At 48.6% G+C, this 22,250-nt stretch overlaps 7 protein-coding genes across 7 annotated transcripts; 3 read left to right on the top strand and 4 right to left on the bottom strand.

Annotated features, from left to right (window-relative positions):
* Positions 1 to 491: 491 nt before the first annotated feature.
* On the top strand, positions 492 to 2,104 carry TRUGW13939_07047 (uncharacterized protein; the record flags this gene model as incomplete). The annotated part of the gene is made up of 4 exons (XM_035490189.1): positions 492 to 747; positions 795 to 1,394; positions 1,446 to 1,647; positions 1,699 to 2,104. 4 exons carry the CDS (start codon positions 492 to 494, stop codon positions 2,102 to 2,104), a joined length of 1,464 nt encoding a protein of 487 aa, XP_035346082.1.
* A 516-nt stretch (positions 2,105 to 2,620) lies between these two features.
* Positions 2,621 to 4,075, bottom strand: TRUGW13939_07046 (uncharacterized protein; the record flags this gene model as incomplete). Its single annotated transcript, XM_035490188.1, has 3 exons — positions 2,621 to 3,306; positions 3,365 to 3,929; positions 3,989 to 4,075. 3 exons carry the CDS (start codon positions 4,073 to 4,075, stop codon positions 2,621 to 2,623), a joined length of 1,338 nt encoding a protein of 445 aa, XP_035346081.1.
* Positions 4,076 to 5,973: 1,898 nt separating this feature from the next.
* Positions 5,974 to 9,311, top strand: TRUGW13939_07045 (uncharacterized protein; the record flags this gene model as incomplete). Its single annotated transcript, XM_035490187.1, has 4 exons — positions 5,974 to 6,510; positions 6,562 to 6,833; positions 6,883 to 7,713; positions 7,763 to 9,311. 4 exons carry the CDS (start codon positions 5,974 to 5,976, stop codon positions 9,309 to 9,311), a joined length of 3,189 nt encoding a protein of 1,062 aa, XP_035346080.1.
* A 1,021-nt stretch (positions 9,312 to 10,332) lies between these two features.
* TRUGW13939_07044 (uncharacterized protein) lies at positions 10,333 to 15,260 on the bottom strand (the record flags this gene model as incomplete). The annotated part of the gene is made up of 18 exons (XM_035490186.1): positions 10,333 to 10,505; positions 10,560 to 10,645; positions 10,700 to 10,880; positions 10,931 to 11,073; positions 11,122 to 11,249; positions 11,302 to 11,425; positions 11,655 to 11,794; positions 11,843 to 11,916; positions 11,963 to 12,218; positions 12,272 to 12,416; positions 12,545 to 12,911; positions 12,969 to 13,189; positions 13,463 to 13,659; positions 13,730 to 14,490; positions 14,544 to 14,823; positions 14,873 to 14,890; positions 14,972 to 14,994; positions 15,077 to 15,260. The coding sequence occupies 18 exons, from the start codon at positions 15,258 to 15,260 to the stop codon at positions 10,333 to 10,335; spliced, it is 3,501 nt and encodes a 1,166-aa protein (XP_035346079.1).
* A 632-nt stretch (positions 15,261 to 15,892) lies between these two features.
* Positions 15,893 to 16,929, bottom strand: TRUGW13939_07043 (uncharacterized protein; the record flags this gene model as incomplete). The annotated part of the gene is made up of 5 exons (XM_035490185.1): positions 15,893 to 16,045; positions 16,102 to 16,212; positions 16,285 to 16,449; positions 16,498 to 16,582; positions 16,655 to 16,929. The coding sequence occupies 5 exons, from the start codon at positions 16,927 to 16,929 to the stop codon at positions 15,893 to 15,895; spliced, it is 789 nt and encodes a 262-aa protein (XP_035346078.1).
* Positions 16,930 to 17,556: 627 nt separating this feature from the next.
* TRUGW13939_07042 (uncharacterized protein) lies at positions 17,557 to 18,948 on the bottom strand (the record flags this gene model as incomplete). Its single annotated transcript, XM_035490184.1, has 2 exons — positions 17,557 to 18,818; positions 18,873 to 18,948. 2 exons carry the CDS (start codon positions 18,946 to 18,948, stop codon positions 17,557 to 17,559), a joined length of 1,338 nt encoding a protein of 445 aa, XP_035346077.1.
* A 1,376-nt stretch (positions 18,949 to 20,324) lies between these two features.
* TRUGW13939_07041 (uncharacterized protein) lies at positions 20,325 to 22,082 on the top strand (the record flags this gene model as incomplete). Its single annotated transcript, XM_035490183.1, has 4 exons — positions 20,325 to 20,371; positions 20,439 to 20,550; positions 20,615 to 21,814; positions 21,960 to 22,082. 4 exons carry the CDS (start codon positions 20,325 to 20,327, stop codon positions 22,080 to 22,082), a joined length of 1,482 nt encoding a protein of 493 aa, XP_035346076.1.
* Positions 22,083 to 22,250: the final 168 nt, after the last annotated feature.

Below are 22,250 nucleotides of genomic sequence, written 5' to 3'. Positions count from 1 at the left end.
TTGCAGACGTCCACAGCGTACAGCACCAGGCTGAGTGCCCGACAAATATCCGGGGAAATGGAAATAAAAGTATTGCCGGTGTGGAGTGATTGCACCTGGCATGTCATCCCGGTACCCTTGTGACCTCCGGGTCTCAATGAGTGATATTATACACAGTGCTATAGAGTACTATGGAGCGTGAACAAGACCTAACATATGTTATCCATGCCAGTTTCAAAGTTGGGGTCGGTCTACCAGTATAGGGTCGTAATCGAGTTTGTGCATAGTACTAAGACGCCAAGTTAAGCGTTTAAGTGGACTGCTTTAATGTTAGCCTGCGTTTGGGCCTCGTTTGATGGTTTTAAATGTTGAAACAGTGAGACTTGGTCACTTACCACTTTCAGAAACTGCTGGTCTGTGGGGAATCTCCTGCAACGTATATAAGATGAAAGACTATCCGATGTTGATCCTGGGTGATCAAGCTATCATCCGACAGATTGAAGCCTAATACAATGTTGCTTCAAACCCTCAAACTGGCCAGCCTGGTGGCTGTGGGCCTGCCTGTCTCAAGCCATGGACGCACCATCTCTAAGAGAAGCGTCTCGTCGGCCCAGGCGTGGGTGAGCTCCAACGACGGCTCGTACCAGCTGGGCAACTACACTGCTCCAACACAGGGCTCCAGTGGCACTTTGAGCAGTACATCGACCTGGAACCTGACCGTGGACGATACCTCGTCCGGACACAAGCAGACCATCGACGGCTTTGGAGGTACGTTTTGCTGGCCAGAAGAATGTGACTATGCTAACGCCGGACAGCTGCTGTCACCGATGCCACCGTGACCGTCTTCTCCGAGCTCAGTTCGGACCAGCAAAGCGCCGTCCTAAACGACCTCTTCACTGACACCACCAACGACGGCGCCTCGTTCAATCTGATGCGCCATACCATCGCCTCGTCCGATCTGTCCTCGAGCGTTTACACCTACGATGACGCGAGCAGCGCCGACACCGACCTGTCTAGCTGGAGCCTGACGGACGCTGGAAACAACATGGTTAGCTGGATCAGCAAGTTCGCCTCTGCTAGCGGGTCGATGAAGCTGCTGGGCTCCAGCTGGAGCCCGCCAGGCTGGATGAAGCTCAATGGCGTGACGTCTGGATCCACCGACGACAACAACCTCGACCCGCAGTATGCAGACGCATTCGCGGACTATTTTGTCAAGTACATCCAGGCCTTTGCTGACGGGGGCGTGACTGTCGATGCCATCACCATTCAGAATGAGCCACTCAACAGCCAGTCGGGGTATCCGACCATGTATGTCAGCGCAGACGATTCGACCAACTTTATCCAGAACAACGTCGGCCCAGCGCTGAAAAGTGCAAACTTGGACACTGAGATTTGGGCTTATGACCATAACACAGGTTGGTGTGCCTTTCATAATAAACAAGTGCATCGGCTAACAACTTTTGCAGATGTCCCTAGCTATCCCCAGGCTGTTCTTGACGGGGCCAGCTCCTACGTGTCGACTGTTGCCTGGCATTGCTATGCCCAGAACAACAACTGGAGTGTGCTGACTGACTTTCACAACACCAATCCCGACGTCCAGCAATACATGACCGAGTGCTGGACCTCGGAAATCAACGACTGGTCCAGCACCATTGATTTCACCATGGGGTGAGTTTCTTTTCTTCTCGTGTTCTACTTTAGAGTCTTCTGACTAGCTAGACCGCTACAAAACTGGGCTTCTGGCGTGATAGCCTGGACCTTAGGCACCGACACCAGTGACAGCCCTCACCTCGACGGCGGCTGCACGACTTGTCGAGGAGTTGTTACCGTCGACACCGACGCCGGCACCTACAGCAAGACAGCCGACTACTACTATCTCGCCCAATTCTCGCGCTTCCTGCCGCGTGGATCCATCGCCCTCGACACAACTGGTAGCTACGACTACGGCAGCGGCAACAAGGTCGAGGCCCAGGCATTTGTGCAGCCGGACGGCACAAGAGTAGTTGTGATTCAGAATGGGTTTGATAACGAGGTCGATCTTACCGTCACCTTCAACAGCGGCGAGACTTGGACTGGGCCGTTGTACTCGCAGAGCTTGACGACTTGGCTGTTGCCGTCTGCATGATCAGATGGTATACAGTAGTGAAGGGGGCTTGTAGATGTGGACTATTGATGTATATACTTTGGTCATATGAACATAAATATTGAATACGTGTACTATTCGTGGTGTTAATGTCGGCATTAATGCCAGTTAGTCGTCCGTCAGAAATAAGGGCTAATCGGCGCATTTCTACTTCATTTTCTCGACCGACTTATTCTGTCCCTGCATTAAGGACATACGTAAGTGATGTAGTAGTCAACTAATTTATTACTGTATTTGGACGTGTTGAGTGGAGCTGTTTCAGTCTAGGATCTAGAGTATCGCTGATCACAAAAGTCGCCGATGCCGTATTCTGTAGTATCTAGGGACAAGTTCTATACCAATAATATTGTTTCTTGGGTATGTAGTCTTCGCTTTCTTATATATGGTTTGCAGTTAATGTTATAATGTACGTTTGTTCTTATATACACCATGCATGTACAAGTATTGACAATAGCCCTAACGGGAAGATCTCCTGCATATCACATAGCTGGCTGCCAATCAAGACATGGCAACCACAACATAGTTAAAATTGCAAAGGCCCGAGGCTTCTCCCGAAACATCCTTTGTGCCCGTCGCCGAAATCACCACCGACTGGCCATTCGAGTCGTCGACAACCTCGACACGCTGACTATCAGCGCTGCCAGCCACCAGCCCCGTAACAGTGCCCCCATTGAGACCAGCAGTGCCGGAAGCCGAGCCAATCTTGTTGTTATTGCTGTACACGTTGATAGTATAGCTCCCCGAACTCGGCAGAATAACCGCATAGCTAATCGCATCCTCCCCACTGTCCATCCCAGCGGGCTGTCCGAGACTGTCCCCAGAGCACGAGGCCGTGATAAGCAATTCGCGATACCACATCACGCCCACGGGTTTTCCGTCAGAGGTACTGATCTGGCTCAAATCCGTGGCTCCGGATTTGTACGCTGACACAAACGGTGGGATCAGCGTCTGCCAGCCCGCATGGCTGAACCCGTTGGTGTAGTTGCCAATGGTGCTGCTGCTGATGGCTTCTTCCCACACGTTACCAATATAATGGCCCTCGCCGCCGTCGTTCCAGGTAATCACCTCGACCAGGTCCGGCTGCAGGCTGAGCACTTGCGCCATGCGGTCGACGATGTTAGATTCGCCGCGCCGGTACCAGTTTTGGCTGGAGTCGAGATGTTTGAATTGGAAGGTCGATAGGGCTGTAAAGGTGTCAGTTTAGAACCTAAGCTTATGGATGTGACAGAAAACAAGACGTACGCATCATGTACACTTTGCTCGACGAGTGTGCGTCCCCGATAAGAGTGGAATCGACCGAGTCGCTGACATTAACCTTGCCCGAGTTCACGGTTGGCCAGGCAGTCTCCCACGAAAACGCACCATCAACTACAGAAAAAGTGCTGAAGAAGTCGTTGGGATAGTTGCTGGCGTCGTCAAAGTCCGGAACAAAAAACACATCGATGCCAGCATCGCTAAGCACCGTCTTGAACGAGTTCGTCCAGCCCGAGTTCGGATCGGAGGATCCAAATGTCATAGTGCCACCGTCAAAGGTACTGACAAACGGCTTGCCACTGTATGTATAGTAGTTGTCGTTTCCGACATAGTCCTTCAGAACGGGGATAAAGTCGGACGGGTCGGAGAAATGGGTCATGTCGAAGCTGAAGAAGAGCTTGAAATCGGTGCCGGCCGAGGCGCTGAACAGCGCGCTGACGGCGCTGGTCGACCAGTCATCGGTGCTCATCAGGTTGAGCGCAAAGGCGTCGAAGCCGGCGGCGATGGCTTCTTGGATGTCTGTGTTGGCGTGGTCTTGGGTTATGCCGCCAACCTGGGTCGTCTGTTAGATCAAGATTCATATAGAAAGAACGCTCAAAGCGAGCTACATACCATGTAGTGTGCAAAGACTGAGCCTCCTGCAACGGCCTGCTTGCAGAGGCATGATAGCCCGAGAGCGAGAGTCGCCGAGGGTTTCATGATTCGCAATATCAAATATATCAACGCTTAATAAACTCAAAGAATAAAGATGAGAAGATGATATGACTTCAATATGAATTCAGATCAACTGAACATCCAAAAAAGATTTTGGATATTTCAAAGAAAGACTGTTTGCCTCCGGAATGAACTTCCGACAGAGTACGTTCCCCGAACCAAGGTCAGCGTCGGGTAATGATATAATGAGGCAAAGTTTGAGTTTAAACTTGTTGAAACCTGTTCAATTTTCAAAAGGAAGACAGCTGGGGAAACCCCTCGACTAAGTACTGGATTACAGTGGGCCGATCAGATAGCTTGTACTTTGATAGTCAGCAATACCAGACTCGACTATGGAGCCAAAAGGACCCTTAATTCCACAGGTCAGCATCGTGCTATGTCAAATAATTATGGCGAGGTATCGTCTTCTGGTATAGTGTTGGGGCCAAACCCGATATGTAACGTCATGGCGCTCCACCAGCCAGGACGGGGATCAACAAAATTGCTATACGAAGTTTAATCGTTCCAGTTACGGATAAGATGGTTTTTGAAACAATCAGAGCGCGGTATTTAATCATAGCGAGTCTAAATTATTATAACTCGAGTTTCTCGGCCCTAAATTGCGGGGAATTTCCGGATGCCGCTTTTTAGATGTGGTTTAGGGTTTGGTCGCCTGGTGCAACAATGAGGCCACCAGTTGACGCGGGGGCTGTCCTACGTTGAGTTTAAGCTTATCGGAAATGCCGACGATCTATTGACATTGAGGCTAGACCTTTAAATGTTTAATTCTTCGGATGTTTCATTGTCGAAATGTTTCATGTGTAGAAAGCTATTCTATGACTCCATTTCCGCATCTATATATATATATGCTTTATGCCGATCTTCGGAATAAAACCAATTACATTCCCTACATATGTACATACCGAATGCAAGGGGCGCAAATTGATCGATTCGCATCAACTGTTCACGGCAAATAATAATAATAATAACATATCGAGAGGCCTGGCGCGCATACATGGCGCATACATTTATATACCATGTTGAAGATACATCAATCTTCTTGTGTCACTGTTAACTGCCTAACCGCAGTCTGAATTTATGAGCCACTCGACACTGATGAATGAATCAAGTAGTATAATATATAATATCAAAAAAGCGCTTCACTCATGGAGAATGCAACGCTGTCAGGAGCTTTGGCCGACCCGCAGGCCTGGGAAGGATCTACAAGATTGGGCACGATCCGGGACGAACAGGCCCTAGCAGCATACCTGGGCAGCGTCCCTGGCAGAGAGACAACGCGGGGGGGGCGCAAAGGCATTGTGCAAAGGGAGAGATTCCCGCGTGCGAGTGAAGAAGAAGCAGATCTGCCCCTTGAGTAGACAAGTGCGTGATGAACAATGAGAAAAAGAGAGACCAACATGCGATGAACGTGTGGAGCCCCTGAAGAGCTCGGGGAAGCGCTAGTCCAGATGCGGAAATGCGCCAAACACAGCTCCTTCCGTGCTTTCTTTCCTCCTGCATCGCCAAGTTCCAACCTCGATGCACACCATGTTATTTCACCGCCTCTGCTCTGGTGTCTGATCTGTGTGTTTTTGAGATCTTTCTTTCTTTCTTTCTTTCTCTTCTTTTTTTTCCACCTCCTCACTGTGTGCGTCTTCCAGTCACTCACTCGTTCAACCCGTCTTTTTCCCCGAATCTTTCGCCTTGTCGATGCCCTACCCCCCTCTTTTACATCCGCCAAACCACACACACTCGCTTCACCACCCTCTTTTCGCCGCTCTAATAATTAATTCCTTCTCATGACATACAATTCGCTTGCGACCTCTCGTCAGACTACTCGATGACTCGACTTGACCCCTCTGCCCCGGCCGTCGACTTAATATCTAGCTATATACGTCGATGTGATGGCCAGTAACTCGTGGAGCGCAAAGGGCAAGATACCGGGCTCGGCCACATCGCTGAAAATAACACCTGCCAATTCGCCAGTGCTCCGGCCTGGCACTCGCTCGCCTAGCAAGCCTTCACCGCATCAGTCCGCGCTCACCTTGCAAACCGTCATCGGGACTACCACCGCCACGCCCAATGGCTTTTCTTCCCATGAATCGAGCAAGTCATTTGCTCTGTGTGTCGGCTCTGCCGCAATTCTGGCCCAGATTGAGACAGACGGGACCGTCAATCAGCGCTTCTTCCGCGCTCGACCGACTGCCTTGCCAGTGAACCCGATCGTCTCGTTTTACAACCACCAGCCCACGAGCAGCCCCGTCACACCCGATAACCGGTATAGGTCAGTCACCAATAGACCTGCAGCCAGTGGGGGGCTTACACCAAATGCCGACTGGACGGATGGTAGCACTTCTCGAACATGGAGCTCGAGGGAGAGAATCAAGGCTGTGACTAGTGTTGCCATCAGCCCCAATGGGAGGTTTCTAGCTATCGGCGAGGTATGCTTTTTGAAAAGACACAATTTCTGTACACGCCACTAACAAAGCCAGACTGGCTATAACCCTCGAGTCTCGATTTTCTCCACTGCTGCCGATGCTCCCCGCGATATCCCATTGACCATGCTGACAGAGCATTCTTTCGGCATACGCAGTCTTGCATTCAGCTCGGATTCCCAATATCTCGCCACCCTGGGCGACATGAACGATGGATTTCTATTCGTCTGGGCTATCAACTTGCGGACTGGGGCCGCTAAAATCCACTCAACCAACAAATGCACCTCTTTCATTCGCGACATGTGCTGGATGGGCCAAACATTAATAACGTATGAAAATTCTCCCTGGCCACTACAGTTTATACTGACTTTCAACAAGGGCCGGAATACGCCATGTCAAGGTCTGGAGGCTCGACACGCAGCCAAGCTCACCATCCAAGTTGCGTCCTGGTGCCGAACCTTTTGCAAACACGCCAAGTACCTCCCCAAAAGCCCTGTCGGGAAGGAATTGTGTTCTAGGCCCCCTTAGCGACCACACCTTTACCTGCATTGCTAGCATATCCGATTGCGAGGCCATTTTATGCACTGACGGTGGCGCAGTTTGCGTTTTGGACGATAGTCAAAACTCTCAGAGATTGACTGTCGTGAAATATGTTTCTTTTGGGCTCACGTCTGTTACATTAGATTCTGAATCAGGCTACATCTGGCTCGGCGGCCGAGGAAGGAAAAGCCTCAAGCTACACATGGACAGCATACGAGAGTCGCTGAAAAGCCGGTCACCAAGTCCCAACACGTCGACTGAGGTGTACAATCCTAAAACCAAAGCACCGACGTTTATATCCATGGCCTACTTATCGACTCACATAATAACCGTTGATTCTGCACGGGCTATCCACGTCTGTCCTGTAGATACATTCGGGAGTGACGACGAAGACAGCCTTAAGGAGAAGCTGATGCCAGCTCATCGCGACCCTATTCTCGGAGTGAAACCCCTGAAAAGTCCAAATTTACATGAAGCCGATTTTTTCACATGGTCCTGTGAAGGAACCGTACACTTTTGGAATGTTGACGGCAAATGCCGAGCATCGAGGAAGGTCGAAATCGAGCAGCTATCTGCCGGCGAAGACGAGGCTGCCAATGAACTCAAAGTTCTGCGAGTAACAGAAGACATGAATACCTTTGTGTCCGGCGATCGCTATGGAGTGCTGAGGTAAGATTACTCACCCAAAAATACAGGTTACACACTAACATCTATTCAGAATTTTGTCTGCAAACCCGTGGAAATGCATCAACGAAGCGCGGGCCCACGGCTCCGAGGTCACAGACGTTGTGATTCAATCCGTCTCTGGATTTTGCCTTATAGCTAGCTCGGGACGAGACCGCATGGTGCAGCTGTTCAAGAAGACAGATGAGGCCTTTGAGTTAATTCAAACGATGGATGAGCATGTGGGCGCGGTGGGTGGTTTACTTTTTATGAATGATGGAGAACGATTACTCTCCTGTTCTGCCGACCGTACCGTGATTGTCCGTGAGAAAGCCTGCCGGGAGTTTGATGGATCAACAACCGTTGCGTATCTCATGTCCAAAGTCATTACTCTGAAAGTGTCTCCGATATCGATGGCCCTCGCTCCTGATGACCCGGATACTCTCCTTCTTTCCACTATTGACCGCCATGTTCAGCGATTCGACGTCTCTTCAGGCCGGCATATCCATTCGTTCAAAACTACCGATTCCGACACCGTCGATGCTGTCGTGATGGGCTCATTGATAGTCGCGAGCGAGATCCCTGGGCAGAGCCCACGTCTTTTGGTTGGTGTATCGACCACTGATAAATCTATCAGAGTGTACGACCTCGAGCGTGATACATTGTTGACCAAGGAATTTGGACATTCCGAGGGTGTTAGCGATGTAATCATGCTAGAAACCAAGAAAAGAGATTCCACAAACGAGGTATCTCGCACGTTGGTCAGTACTGGATTAGATGGTGTCGTGATGATCTGGAGTCTCTCCGTTCAGCAACAGCAAGTCCAAGAACTGTCTCAGGGAAACATCCGAGGGGAAGAGGAGACTCCTGTGAAAGAGCTGACTGCGACGAAACCACCGCTTCGCCGAATTCTGTCTCGATCTGAGCTTGCAGGATTCCGCCAAGACAATCCATTGGGAACACCGACACCAATCCGGGAGCCCTCGCCACCCCGAATACGCAGAAAGACATCTAGGTATACCTTGGCTCCCCCGATACCCAAGAGCGGAAGCTTTGCACGAGGGGATTCACCACCGCTTCTGTCCAGCGTCCGCCGTTCGGTTGCGCCAGTATTTGATCCCAGGAGATCACCATCTCCGCCAAGTCCCAAATCTAAAGTTATGAACGGTGTGAATCATCGCTCTAGTATGTCCAATCTCCGTCGTCCTTCCATCGATTTTCGATCATCGCGTACCAAGAGCACAGGGCCAAGCGAGTTTGGCAGTCTGAACATGTCTACGGAGCAAGTCTGCCGCACCTTGAGAGCATATCGCAAGAAGTTGCACGGCACCTCGGAAAATCCAAGATGTGGCAAGGAGTTGGAACGAGAACTTCAACTCACGGTCAACGCGCTTGACGAGCGAGCGAAGCGACATAGCTTGACCCCAGATACGGAGAACGATAGCAGTGGAAAGGAGAACCACGAAAGGCGACTGGCAACCGGCCCAACGCCGAGCAAGCCGACACGGGCTGCTCGGCGAGTTCCCTCCACGCCGCTGCTATCAAAAGCAGGGCCGAGCAAAACGCCGCGGAGTCGTTCGTGGGACGCCGACGGGGAAGGTTGATGTTCCATTTATTCTTTCGTTATATTCTTTCTTCATTTTATTCATCACTCCTTCTATTTCTTTAAAGTTGTTGGTTGTTTTTTTCTTCAAGCGGACGAGATATCAGGTGAAATAGTGGGCTATGATTTGCATTGCTAGAGGATAACTGGATTTGCTGCTTGATGTTTGCGCATCTATGGGACGGGAGACTGGAAATATGGTTATTTGCTTCCATACGTTTGAAGGCGTTCTCTTCTTTTCGTCTGCTGTTTCTGTTCTTTTCTCTCCTTCTTGATTCTTTACTGTATAGATTAGTTGCAAGATACCCAGCCCTGAAGCTCTGGATTAGCTATGGGCATCCCTTCGATTTCTGATATTTTTTTACATCAGATTTGTTTTCAATATAATAAATTATTGATGTTTCCTCCAGATGTCTAGATATTATTAACTAGTCATAAATTGTTCAACTGTCGACATCATCAGTTGACGTCTTCATCTCACTCCCGACTCAAAAGACTTCAAAACATTGAGTTGACGATAGTTTCTATGGTAGAATAATATGTTATATCTGGCTAGTATTGTATATGAAGAAATCAAGGCCACTACTCGCTGATCGAATCCTCCTGGCCCCATTTCTGAAGATGCACGGCTGCTTCTGTTTTGAATAGCAGCATCTGGCGATATTGCTCTTCGCTGACGATGTTTTGTCTGCCAGAATGTCTTGACTCGAGCATGGCTGTTTCTATTTCGTGGAAATGCTTTCCCACTTGAGAGTATGATAGTGCCTTCTCAATGTCATTAGTTGTTGTTGTTGTTGTTTTTTTTTTTTTTTTTTTGGTTTCTGCTTGTACCTGTGACTGGTGCGATGGTGAGAGGTACCTTTTTGGTAGATTCGGTCTCTTTCCGTCCAATGGCCGTGTTCATTAAAATGTGAACATAGTGACAGGAAACCCGTCGCTGGAGGAGATTGAGTCTGACATCCGAGCCAATGTTTTGAGGATACATGTTTATTAGCTAGGAATGTCAGCATAGAAAAAAGAGTCTAGCCCGAGTGAATGAGGAAAGCTTTAACCTTGAGTGAGATTTCCAACAGAGATAACACCTGATATCCATCGATTTTGTCGAATAATTCGATACTAGCGAGATAGCTGCAGCGCGAGAACCAGTCAAGATCATTGAGCTCGAACTTCTGACAATATTGGAATAGATCCACCGCTAAGGAACTATGTTAACCATTTTCCTTAGATATATATATTTTGAATGATGTACCTCTTGATAAAAGCTGGCAGAGTTGTTCATGCAAAATGGATTCATCGTTTTCACGGATTCCTCGAACAATGAGTTGAACCGCAATTCTTCGGATTATATTAGAATCCAAAGGGAGTTCAGTAAAGAGCTAGCTACATTACCGATAGAGGCTGAAATTTGGCTGCACATTTTCGTTTCCATCTGGCGTCTTTTCAAGAAAATATTGAATGCTTTCTAAAGCCTGTCTCTTCTCTTGCGAGAGTGACGCAGCAGCTATCGCAGCTGCACTATATATATGTCCTTCTTTCCCTAAATCGGTAAGGTATCTTAGTAGGTCGGCGGCTAAATCATCTTGTCAGTAGGGGTCAACATATTTCGTTTTTCGAGAATACCTGAACTAAAATCCGAGTCCTTGAGAAGCACTTGGTATACCAAATAAGTCGTTTGCGGATCTCTTTCCTGCTCAGGAAGCGACATCCAAGCTCGTTCGACTTCCCCATTATCACCGATTTGAAACCCGCAGAAGATCAATTTCCTTTGAACAGAATTAGCACTGTATTTGAAGGTATTCCGAATTTCTAACCTTAGTATTTTCGTTTTGTTGACTTCACTGGCGCGGCGGAAAAGAATATGCTGGCTGAAACGATACCAAGCTAGAGCCTCGAGGAAATTTCCCTGCAGTGAGAAATACTCGGCCTCTTTCCAGATAATCTGTATTTCTTGTTAGGATCAGCCAATAATATTGAATGGAAAGATTACTGACAATAAGCGATGCATCACTTGCTTCGTTGCTCAAAGATTGTGGTAGGATTTCACAGAGAATGTTTGCCATATTTTCCAATGCCTTCAAACAGCCCAAAGACCTCCACGAAGCCGAGGTCAGCAGTCTTGTCAGGGCGAAAAATGTATGTTCTAGCCAGCATTCGTCCCGAGGAAAGGAGCAAATTCCTTGAAACAAATGTCCTAGTGTTTCTATAGTTGAATCGGAGCTGCAGAAATTAATGCTTGTTGCTAAGTCTCTGACACGATCTTACCCTAGTTTTCGCAATTTGGAAACGTATTCCAAGGACCTTTCTTTGTCATTATAAAAACGAAATAGCGGGCGTACAGCTTTACCTTTTGAAATTTTGCATAGAGGGTTCCATAAGATTGATATAGTTTATAAGAGCTTCGTGAAACGTCCGAAGATCCGGGTTCTTCTGCTTTGACATGAATTCAAGCTGCAGGACCAAAACAAGTGAATATTTCGGGTGATCCTGAATAACTCTGTTAGATCCATAGAATAATGGATAATCTATGCTTACCAACTCGACTGTTTGGAATAACTTCATTGCCAAAGTTTCGAATGCCTCGGATACCTCTGACATATCACTCGTTGCTTTATATGTCAGCCTCACTTGGGATAGAGGTTTCATTTCACATACCGAGTGTGTAAATAACTTCCAGATGGACTTTTACGCAGTCGGAGTATAGACTGCTGTACTCATGAAAGATGTGGAATGCGTTGGATATTCTTAGCAGCCATTTGTCTGCTGCTTCTCCACGTCCCAATGCTTGTCGTAACGCGGCATGGCACAGAATAACATATTGTTTTCCAATGCCTGGATCGGTTTTCATTGAGTTGTTAGAAACTTGTGATAGTGCTGTCTCGGTCAATTCGATATTTCCGTCTTTCATAGCCTGCTAACCTTTAGCACATTAGAATTTAGAAGATCATGTATAGTAAGCAATACCAGGTTTGCACGCAGAATATGATATTTTGCAATAGAAATTTCAATTTCTTTATCGACGGGTCCATTAGCTTGTAGGGCACTGATTGATGATGCAGTTTGCTGTAACATGTTTGAAGCTCTCTCGGTCAAATCTCCCGCTGGACAGCTGTAAGTATTAATTATACCATGAGCTGCAGAGGATCATCGCACCTAAGCAGATTTCGACGCATCTGACCAACACCATCAAGTATCGTGGATCATCTATAATGAGACATAAGCTTGGGTAAAACAAACTTTGCGGGATGAGTACGAGAAAAGGCATCATCGTCTTGAGCAACACAGCTCACCAACATATGATACGCAAGTAGAGGGACTATCGAGAAATCAGCCTCGATATGTGTAGATGTGAAATTCAGGTGACCTTGAATGAGTAGAGGCGTAAATTCAAACTCCTCAGTAATTTGTAACAATCGGTTGAATGCATTCCACAACACGGTAGCAGACGAGTCCAAGAGATTCCGCGAGGCGACTGATAGCGTTGATGATTTTAGTGAAAGTGCAGACAGAAATTGATCCAAAGACGCGGTAGTCTCAGCATTCTGTATCCACGAGGCAAGTGATGGGAGGTCTTCAGTATGTGAAAGCAAGTCTGCGACAAACCCTATAGACCGCATAGGTTAGGGTTTCTGTGATCCTTTATGATACAGGGATGACAAACCGCAAATTGACACGGCGATCTTATTTGGATCACGCACGTTGCTGGCCTCCATAGCGACAATACAGTGATTGAATGTTGCATGTAATGGGAGAATTACAGTATGAAGAAGTGATGGAGAACGTAACGTCGGAGAAGAAAGTAGTTGGAGGGCCGAAGCCGAAATAGGAAGGAACGAGCTTTGCCGCTGCCAGCAGGCGGGCTGGGATATTGACATTGACCAACTATGTAAACCGATATGTACCAACTTTTATAGACCGTGTCAACCTTGACGCTTTCCAAAAAAAATACAAAACTTGCTTTCAATTCAACTAGGGCTCCGTGGTATTGATATCCAAAACGCCAGGTAAATCCCAACAGACCCATTCTATGTACGCATATCACACCAAGAGCAGCCTCAAGGGCGTCTTTGAGAGGGAAGGAAATTTCCCACAATGAGAGCCGGGCTGATTCATGTTAGCAGAGATCGACACAGTCGAACCAAGGCAGGCACCTACATGGCATTTGGATCACGACGGATGGTGAAGGAGAAACAGCAGGGAATTCCTTTTGTCGAGTCATCGTCGTCAGGGCTCTTTAGAGTACAACTAGTAAGCATAGCCTTTTGAGTACCGTCAAAGGCGATGGCTCCAAATTTCTCCCAGTAGCTAACTAGCTGGTCCTCAGTGATGATCTGGTGCAGAGCTAGCTTGCCCTGCAGAAAGTGAAAAAGAAATTATTAGCATGGGTGTTTTCTGGTTACAGGGCGAATGCAGATATCTTACATCTCTCAAATTCTCAATAGGGACGTTGATCAGCTCTGCCATCTCTTTGTTGCCACGGAATATCTCCCCCGTTCGCCGCCAGCAGCAAGCAGGAATCGCCATACTGGCAAAAACACGGTCGTATTCCATCAGACTGCGCTCGAACCACATTTCAGAAAGCACTAGTTCGATATCGGTCAGGCTCTGCATGCGTTCACGGAATTTGGGACGGAATTTGTCAAGCTGGCGAAGTATTTTGTGCCGCAATGCTGGCTGCATATGTTGCTCCATGTATTGGTTCAGCCTTGCGTAGCCCTTGACGTAGTTGAATGGCCTCAACATGCCGGCTTCATATTTAGCTTTGAGCAGCTTGTTCATTCGTTCCTCGGGTGGATCCATGCCCGATGGATCGGCCGCGGTCATGTAGTATTTTTCACGAGCTTTGTCATTTTGAATCGTAGAGCTGGGCCCTTGCACGGAACTTTGCGCATTCATATTCTGAGTCGGCGCTAGCTGAGCCAGCTTTTGTTGTTGGTTAAACGCCTGGTTGTTCCCAGCTAAATTTGTGCTCATGTTGATCAAGGAAGAATCCGAGTATAGACCCTGAAGCTCGTCGTTTCCGTACATGGCATTGTCATCCAGTAAGCTGTTACTCAGAAAGTCGCCTAGTAGATTGTATTCATCGGTGACTTCGGGAGCGTTAAACATATAAGACGGGTGGAATGTATGCATATCCTGGAACTGGCTCTGTCCGTTCACGGGCCATTCTCCGTAGCTAAACACTATACAAAGATGAGCAGTTGTTCTTTATTAAGAGATATATCAAGTGGCTTACTCTGTTGGGGAGTTGCGTCCAAAGTCGGTCCGGCAGGGTTGGAAATCGAGGAAGGCTGCACGGTTTGGGACGGGTCTATAGTGGATGGGCGAATGCTGAGCGGAGAGTCCGAGAGCATCGGCTGTCTTCCAATATTGGACATACCGTGAGACGCCCCAAAGTCACTTGTAGCGGCGCCCTCTTCCTCATGTTCGTTGCGGCCTTTCTTAGTGGGTTCACGGGGCTCGTCATGGCAGAGATGACCGATATTGCGCTTGATGCACCGCGTACACGGTCGTTCCTGTTGCAATTAGCAACTGGCAATTTTTTGGGTATTCATGCAGACATACCGAATCGCACGTCATGTGCTGCGATTCACAAAAAGACAAAATGTTAGCTTTAATTGATTTCGAAAACGCAGTGGTGAAGAATAAAGAGAAGCAACCTACCGAGCGCCTGCAGTACACGCACGCTGTTTTTACCCAGAAAACAATCAGCATCAAACACATACTCTCTTATCTGCTCTGTTACACAGAGATCCCTTAGCCACATACCATGGTTCACTTTGCGACGCTTCTTCGGCGAGGCATGCGCCTGGCCGTTTGTGTCCGCCTTGGCAACAGATGGTGTTTGGTCGCTGCTGTTGGAGCTTGCGTCTCGCAAATGCAAGGAACTGTCCGGGGCTGCTTTGATATTGATGCTATTGTCTGTCGAGGCAGACGATTCGTTGCCTGGCATGATGCCTGGACGCTTAACCTCGGGCAGGAGAAGAGCGAGTAGGAAGCAAAGCCAGTTGGGATGGGGTAGCTAGCGATAGAGAGAAGCAATCACAGTCGCGACGGGCGTGAGGTGTCATAAATGCTGGAACCAATTCCCCGTAGAGTCTTGCGAAACGAGGCTGTCATGGTTGTGAGGGAACTTCGATGCCGACCGGCTCGTCATTTCGCTCCCCCGCACATCCGGCCGCCGCCCAATCGGGTTGCTTTCGATGCCCCGTTTCGGCGAATACAGGAACAGCTCTACTTTATTATTATTATCCAAACAGGTGAAGTGTGCTTGAGGTGTTATTCATGTATTATTTATTGTCTTCAATGCAACGCTATTGTTTGCTGGGTTGTTTCCGTCTATATACTCAGCATGGCCTGCGTAATATAGTTGGCTCGTGAGTCTGATGAGACTGTCGTATGCCTATGCCTATTGTCCAGGCAGAACTATATTCTGATGTATCTGCATATCCGTCTGGTAGGCTTTGGTAGCTGTCCTGACGCGCGTATCATTATCCGGTGGTGGGACGATAGGTATCAGGACGGGAGAGAAGATGCTTGCTCTTTTCATTGGTGACTTTCTCTAGATTCCTGTAAAGCGAGTGCTCAATCGGCTGGAATGAAGAGAACATCAAGAGACGATTGCGCTTCAGTGATCGCTTCTCGGAGTTCCACCAGAGGTCCAAGGTTGTTTCTCATCGAACTAAGATGCCCGTTCAGCTGTGTAATCAATGACCGAAGCTCCGAGTCGGGTTCAATCTATGATTTCGTTAGCAAGAATTGGCAAGCAATGCAACCAGAACAAAGGTAAATACCTCGCAAAGCGCAGATTGATCCTGCGCGCCGTCAACGACGATAAACGGCGCCGTCAATGCCTCATTTGAGTGCTGTGGTTGATGATCAATATGTCGCAGAACGGGATGCTCCTAAAAGTAAAAAATCAGGCAAGGAACTATAACCCTCTACCACAAAAGAAACAGAATCCAGGGAATAAATACATTTTTCATCTGCCGCCGTCGTTCAGCTTCGGCCTTTTTCGCATTCTTCTCCATCTCATCGACGTATTTCGTTTCTTGGGCGAGAAGGGCCTCTTCTTTTTCGATTTCCATTTTTAGGATATCGGTTGTATTCGTTGCTGTCGACAGCTGGGCATCTAGGAGGCGCTGTATTAATCAGTATTACTCTTCTAAATCCCATCTTGTACAACATACATGTTCGTTCAATGTAGCTTCGTAGTCAAAAGTCGCATCTTTGGTCATCGGCGGGAACGGCATTCGAGGTAGACGACGTTCAAGACTAGTGGCACGTTAGCATTTCAATCTCTTTTTCTTTTCTTCCCTTTTTTTTTTTGCTTTGATGCCAACATACGTTTTCACCACAGAGCCCAGCGCCGTCTGCGCCTCAACGCGCTTTCGTTCATCGCGTTGAAGCACAATCACCGGCCGCTCCAATGTCCGAAACATCGCGCGCACTTTCTCCTGCGCTGCGTCGGGCAGATTCGACCATTTTGCCTTGATTGTGCGCTTTGAAACATTTTGAGTCCGTGGCTTGAGTGATGCGAATCGTTTCGTGCTTCGTTTCGATGATGTTGTTGTTGTGGTTGTATCGTCTTCGTTCTCCTCAACGCGGGATCGCTTTGCCATTGTTTATCGAGCGCGTTGGAACGCGTGTGGGAAGATGTTTGTGAGAGTTAATATGCGGCTGGTTGTGATGCCCTGAGAAGTTGCGTAGATAGTTGTATGGGGAAGCGACGTTATCTGAATTGCGAGTGACGTGCAAGCTCAATGTTAGGTGGACCGTGGAGGCTCTTCGGATTGTTTATCGGAGCTCTCTGGCTGGCCCCACCCAGCGTCCATTACAATACTGTGCTACCACTAAACTTACCAGTTAACTAGTTAACTATATACTTACGTCAATTGTAAAATCTTCAAACTTCATGATATAACATTACTCATAACTATGTTCAGAGGTCATCACAGCGCTATTTACACTGCATCAGGAACTGTACATGCAACGCTCTTTAAAAAGCTTCCAGGCTCTCAATTTTTTGGTTGCTTTCCAAAGTCCGCCCGCCTTTTTGCTCTCCTCAAATGCGGACATCCATGCCAATGCTCCTTATTCCCAATAAACTGTGCGGGGTATCGTAAATTCGAGTGAGAACCAATCCAGATGCTTCCAAGACGGGGTGGTGGTGTTCACGTCCGTCTGGGATAAAAAGTGTGCCACGCCACAATAGAATAGAAAAAGATGCGAAAAGAGAGTAACGGCGATTAGCGTGGGATCAAGAAGCCATTCATTGCCTTGAGTTGGTTTAATTGTTGCCTGAGCACGTCGTTGCCCTGGAGAACCTCGTCAAGGTAATCGGCAGCCTGTAGAAGCATAGCGCTCTTGCTGAATCCGCCTCCTCGTAATTCGGGCACAAGAGAGCAGAGGTCTTCGAAGCCAGTTTTGATGAGATTTCGTCGTTTCTGCTCTGATAATATATGATTGGTGCGCTTTTGCTCCTCTGTCAAGTTCTCCCGAGCAGCTTTACTGCTGAGCTTTCGAGACAATAGATCATTAGAACCCCTCCTCTGCTTGCCGCCAGACGAACTCTTAGGTCTCTTCATCCTTGGAGGGGTGCCAGTATCGTCTGAATTTTCGTCGGGCCGAGACTTTGCTTTCAACCGTTTCCTCGGAGGCAAGTTACTCTCCGTCTTATCGCGGCTGCCTTGACGCAAGTGAGACGCGTTTTTGTCGTCCGTAACACCCCATCCCGAGTCGTTGGCATTTTCAGGAGGGTTTCGTGCAGGGCTTGTTGCTCTGGTATTGGTTGCACTCGTCGAGTCATCGGGGAGAAGCACAGTTACGTGATCGAGCAGGCTATTCGTCTGTTCCTCCACATTTGGCATTTCTGGTGGCCTAAGGTAGCCCTGGTCAACAAACCCGGCATCTGATCCCCAACGGAGAGTGCGGACATTGGTTGTTGTTCGTGGATCTGCCGGTGTGGGTTGTTCGAGATTAAAGGATGTAGTATGCTGCGGCCGAAGCAGTCGTTGATGTGGGCGGTCCTCTTCCTCTTGTTTTAAAGCATGTTGATGTTGATGTTGAGATGTAGGAGGAATCCCGTGCATTGCACTGTCGGGAAAGAAGTTGTGCGTGCCGAAATTAGAAGCGGTATGTATTCCATTTCCATATAGCATTGAGGCGGCAGCGAGGATATCCGAGTCTGGGCCCATTCCGCCCATTAAACTGTTTGTTCTTTTGGGTCCATTATTGCTGTTGTATGGTAGTGCCGGAGCTTGTGATAAAGACGTCGCAGAGCCCTCGAATGTCGGCGGGAGTTCGTCTGCCCAGTCAAGCCCAAACGGATTCGTTCCTTTCTCTTGAGAGAGGGCATTGAACCAAGTATCCCCCATGTCTAGTTGACCGGTATTCAAGGTGGTAAAGAAATTATCGAGCATGTTTGACTCGCTGACATCGAGAAGAGAAGGACCAGGTGGAGGGGCTGGGCCGGGATCGTATGGAGTGTCCTGATTCGCACCAAAAGAGTCTGTTGCGAAGAATCGATCAGCATACCCCAGGCTAGAAGCAGACCACAACTCACATCCAAATGGACCTGGCAGAGGCGGACTCCCCGAGGGCTCCTCCCGGGCTTGGGGTTGTGCGCCTGTGACATTCATGATGGGAAAATGTAGCGCGGCTCAGATTGTACGAGTACGCTCCGAGTCTCCTGCTAATGCAGCTTTGAATGCACCGCTATTTAGGTCTGTTTTGCAGCGTAGCGTTGAGGATTCAGAGAACGATAGACGAAAGCCGAGGTATAATTCTTCATACACGCCCGTTGCCATGTACGGACGAACGCGCTGAATGGGTGCAGAGGTAAACGAATGAGGGCAGTCTGCCGGTTGTCAAGACTGCTAAAGAAAAGCTGCCAGAGTGATTGTCTAGGCGTGTCGCAATTCAGCAGTCGACAAGCCGTGCTGACCGCAGCCTAGGCGACGAAAGCGCGGGGAGGAAGATCTGGGGAAGGGAGATTCCGGCCGCGACACGACGATAACGGGTCGGCAAAAGCAGCAGAAGGGCGCCAATGGAAGCGGAGCATGAAGAAGAATAGAGACGAGATGCGTCGGAGGAACGGTGGCAGCCGGAATACGTCGCAGAACTCAAGCGTCGATATGGAACTTGAGGAGAGCGAGTGGAGTCCGGCGCTTGGTGGAGAGAGAGAGGGAAGGAAGGATCACATGCAAAAATTTTCCCGTCGTCGTCGGATCCCGCAGGTCGCGTGCTGTGACGTCGCTTCGTCCTCTTCTCACCTTCTGGCTCGGGCCACCACGAGGAGACCTGCTTGGCGCTAAGAGTGTCATTTTGTTTTTGTGTTGTTTCTTCAATGTGAGGCTGACAGTGAATGCGAAGGAAAGTTGCGAGACTGAGTCACGGAGTCATATGTGCGACTGTGTACGTACACATTGCCTGTAGCTTCCTTGTCCGGTAGTCAACACCACGTGCTCCCCGCGACATTTCTTTATTTTCTTCCGATCAATTGCAGCGATCGCCCCTGGCCCTGATCCATTCATGTCAGTGGAACCAGACACGCCGGACAATTGACAAACAGAGCAACCGAGGCTGCTCCGGTGGAATTGCATCGGTCGAGCTAGGCAGAGCTAACAATAATTGGCCTCCACGGCGGAAATAACCCTTGACTCGAATTTCTTGCATAAACCTCACCACGCTTGTCTATTTGTGGACTGCAGGCCTTGACACTTCAAGAAAGTTAATCTTCGCCTTTATTTACGTCTTGACAACTCCATCCCCTTGGCGGAATCGATGCCGATCTGCTGTCCGCGCCAGTGCATCGATCAAACCTTCTTCTATGCAGCCGCAGCCCCTGGATTGACTAGTGCTGTTAAGGATACACAACCACCATCGCTTTCACATGCATCCCTGATTAGCACCTACCCGCCCATTCTATTAAACAGTCCTCGCCCTTTGTCTATTTCATGACCGTGTGGCTGTATGGTCTCTCGTAGCATGCCGCGTATTTTATGAAACCGGCAATATGGCGCCTCTTCAGGGAAGGGTCATGGGTGTCCAAAGCATCAAGCCGTACGTTCCAAGTTTTATTGTTGTTGTGTGCAATTATGTTCCGATAGGGCGAGCTAATCAATTGCAGCGTGCTTCGGGCTTATGGATTGGCATATCTGGCCCTGACTACACCCAAGTTGCTGACATTGGCAACGACGCTGTTCAAAAAGGATATCGACCACCGTCAGAAGCTTAGGCAGGTGAGCACAGGCCTAACATCCACCAATACTCCCTTGCGGCTTCTAATCCAGCGTGCTATTACAGCTTGTCCGAATCCTCCTCAGCAGCTGGGGGCTGGCAAAATTCCCAACTTCTTGCGCCATTCTCGTGGGCGGCGCCACGTGGTTGCCGCTCCTGTGCTTTCAGCTCTCTTCAATCTGTAGCAAAGTGATTACAGGGAAAGCTATTCGTTCATCACAAACAGTGGTTCGCCTACTCCGATTTTTGTCTGCCTTCATCTCGGCATGGGTGGCATTCCACTTGTTAAACAAGAAGCGTAATAGCCATACTACTATGAATGGCCACACTACTATGAATGGCAATTCGTCCGCTTCAGAGTTACACAACGGTAATCATTTGAATGGCTCTGCCGGACGAGCGGAACAGAAGCGTCCAGATCTAGCAGGAAGAACTCTGGATCTTACTTTGTTTTCTTTTGTCAGGGCAGCGAGCATCGTCACTTATTCGGTTTGGAATAGATGGACGCATCGACGGAAGGCCCAAAGGGGGGGCATCTCTCGTCTGGAATCTTTTCTTCCTCGAATTGCCGATTCTGGTGTCTTTGCCGGAAGTGCAGCCGTGGTCATGTGGGCGTGGTTTTATTGTCCTGAAAGACTGCCTCGTTCCTATGCGAAATGGATCGGAGAAGCTGCAAGTGTGGACGAAAGGCTCATCGAAGCACTGCGGCGAGTAAGGAGGGGCGAGTTTGTGTATGGAAAGGACACCGGCCAAGCACCATTGCTCGAATCCATGTGCAAGGACTATGGCTGGCCAACTGTCTGGGGAGACCCAGCTAAAACCACCCCGATACCCTGCGAAATGGTACATATGGGATGCGGCACAAGCTGCGAATGGCACGCCATATCTCGCTTTGCGAGGGCCTTCAAATTCGCTGCCTTGACTTATTTGCCGCTACAGTTGCTTCTGCGAATGCGCTCCAAACCGCATGCAGAAGCCATCACCCGGGCCGTAAAGGATGCAATGCGGTCATCCTCATTCTTGGCCCTTTTCATCAGCCTTTTTTACTACTCCGTCTGTCTTGCTAGGACGAGACTCGGACCCAAGATTTTCGACCACAAAACCGTAACACCGATGATGTGGGACTCTGGCCTCTGTGTTGGCGCAGGGTGTTTCACTTGTGGCTGGAGCATCCTCCTGGAAAATACCTCCAAAAGGCAGGAGATTGCATTCTTCGTAGCACCAAGAGCTGTGGCGACTCTCCTGCCCCGGCGATACGATCGAAAGGTATGTACTTGTGCTTCTAACGAAAGACCAATGTGACATTGTGCGACGGTGACAGTTGCGATCTCTTTATTGGGTTTCTCAATAGTTATGTCGTTGTACCATTGATTGGATTATACTTGAGAATGGACGCTAACATATGGAATAGTATCTCTCACGAGAACAAGTCACCTTCGCAATTAGCACGGCAGTTATCCTCACCTGCGCCCAAGAGCAGCCAGAGTTGATTCGAGGCGTTTTTGGCCGTGTCTTATCATCAGTGATTGGATAGGTAGGGGTTAGTTGTTAGACCAAACCTGGATGGCTATTCCTGTGCGTTAGAAGTTTAATTGGTGGAGACTGCTGGATCCAGTGTCCTTGTGTATATTGATATTGTACTTGTACCAACAGTAATACTAATAATTGATTGAGTACCATCCTATAATTTCGAAGCCGAGAG

Source organism: Talaromyces rugulosus, chromosome IV (genome assembly GCF_013368755.1).
Source record: "Talaromyces rugulosus chromosome IV, complete sequence".
NCBI lineage: Eukaryota > Fungi > Ascomycota > Eurotiomycetes > Eurotiales > Trichocomaceae > Talaromyces > Talaromyces rugulosus.
Note: the sequence above shows the minus strand (reverse complement) of the source record. Positions and strands in the feature narration are given on the sequence as shown.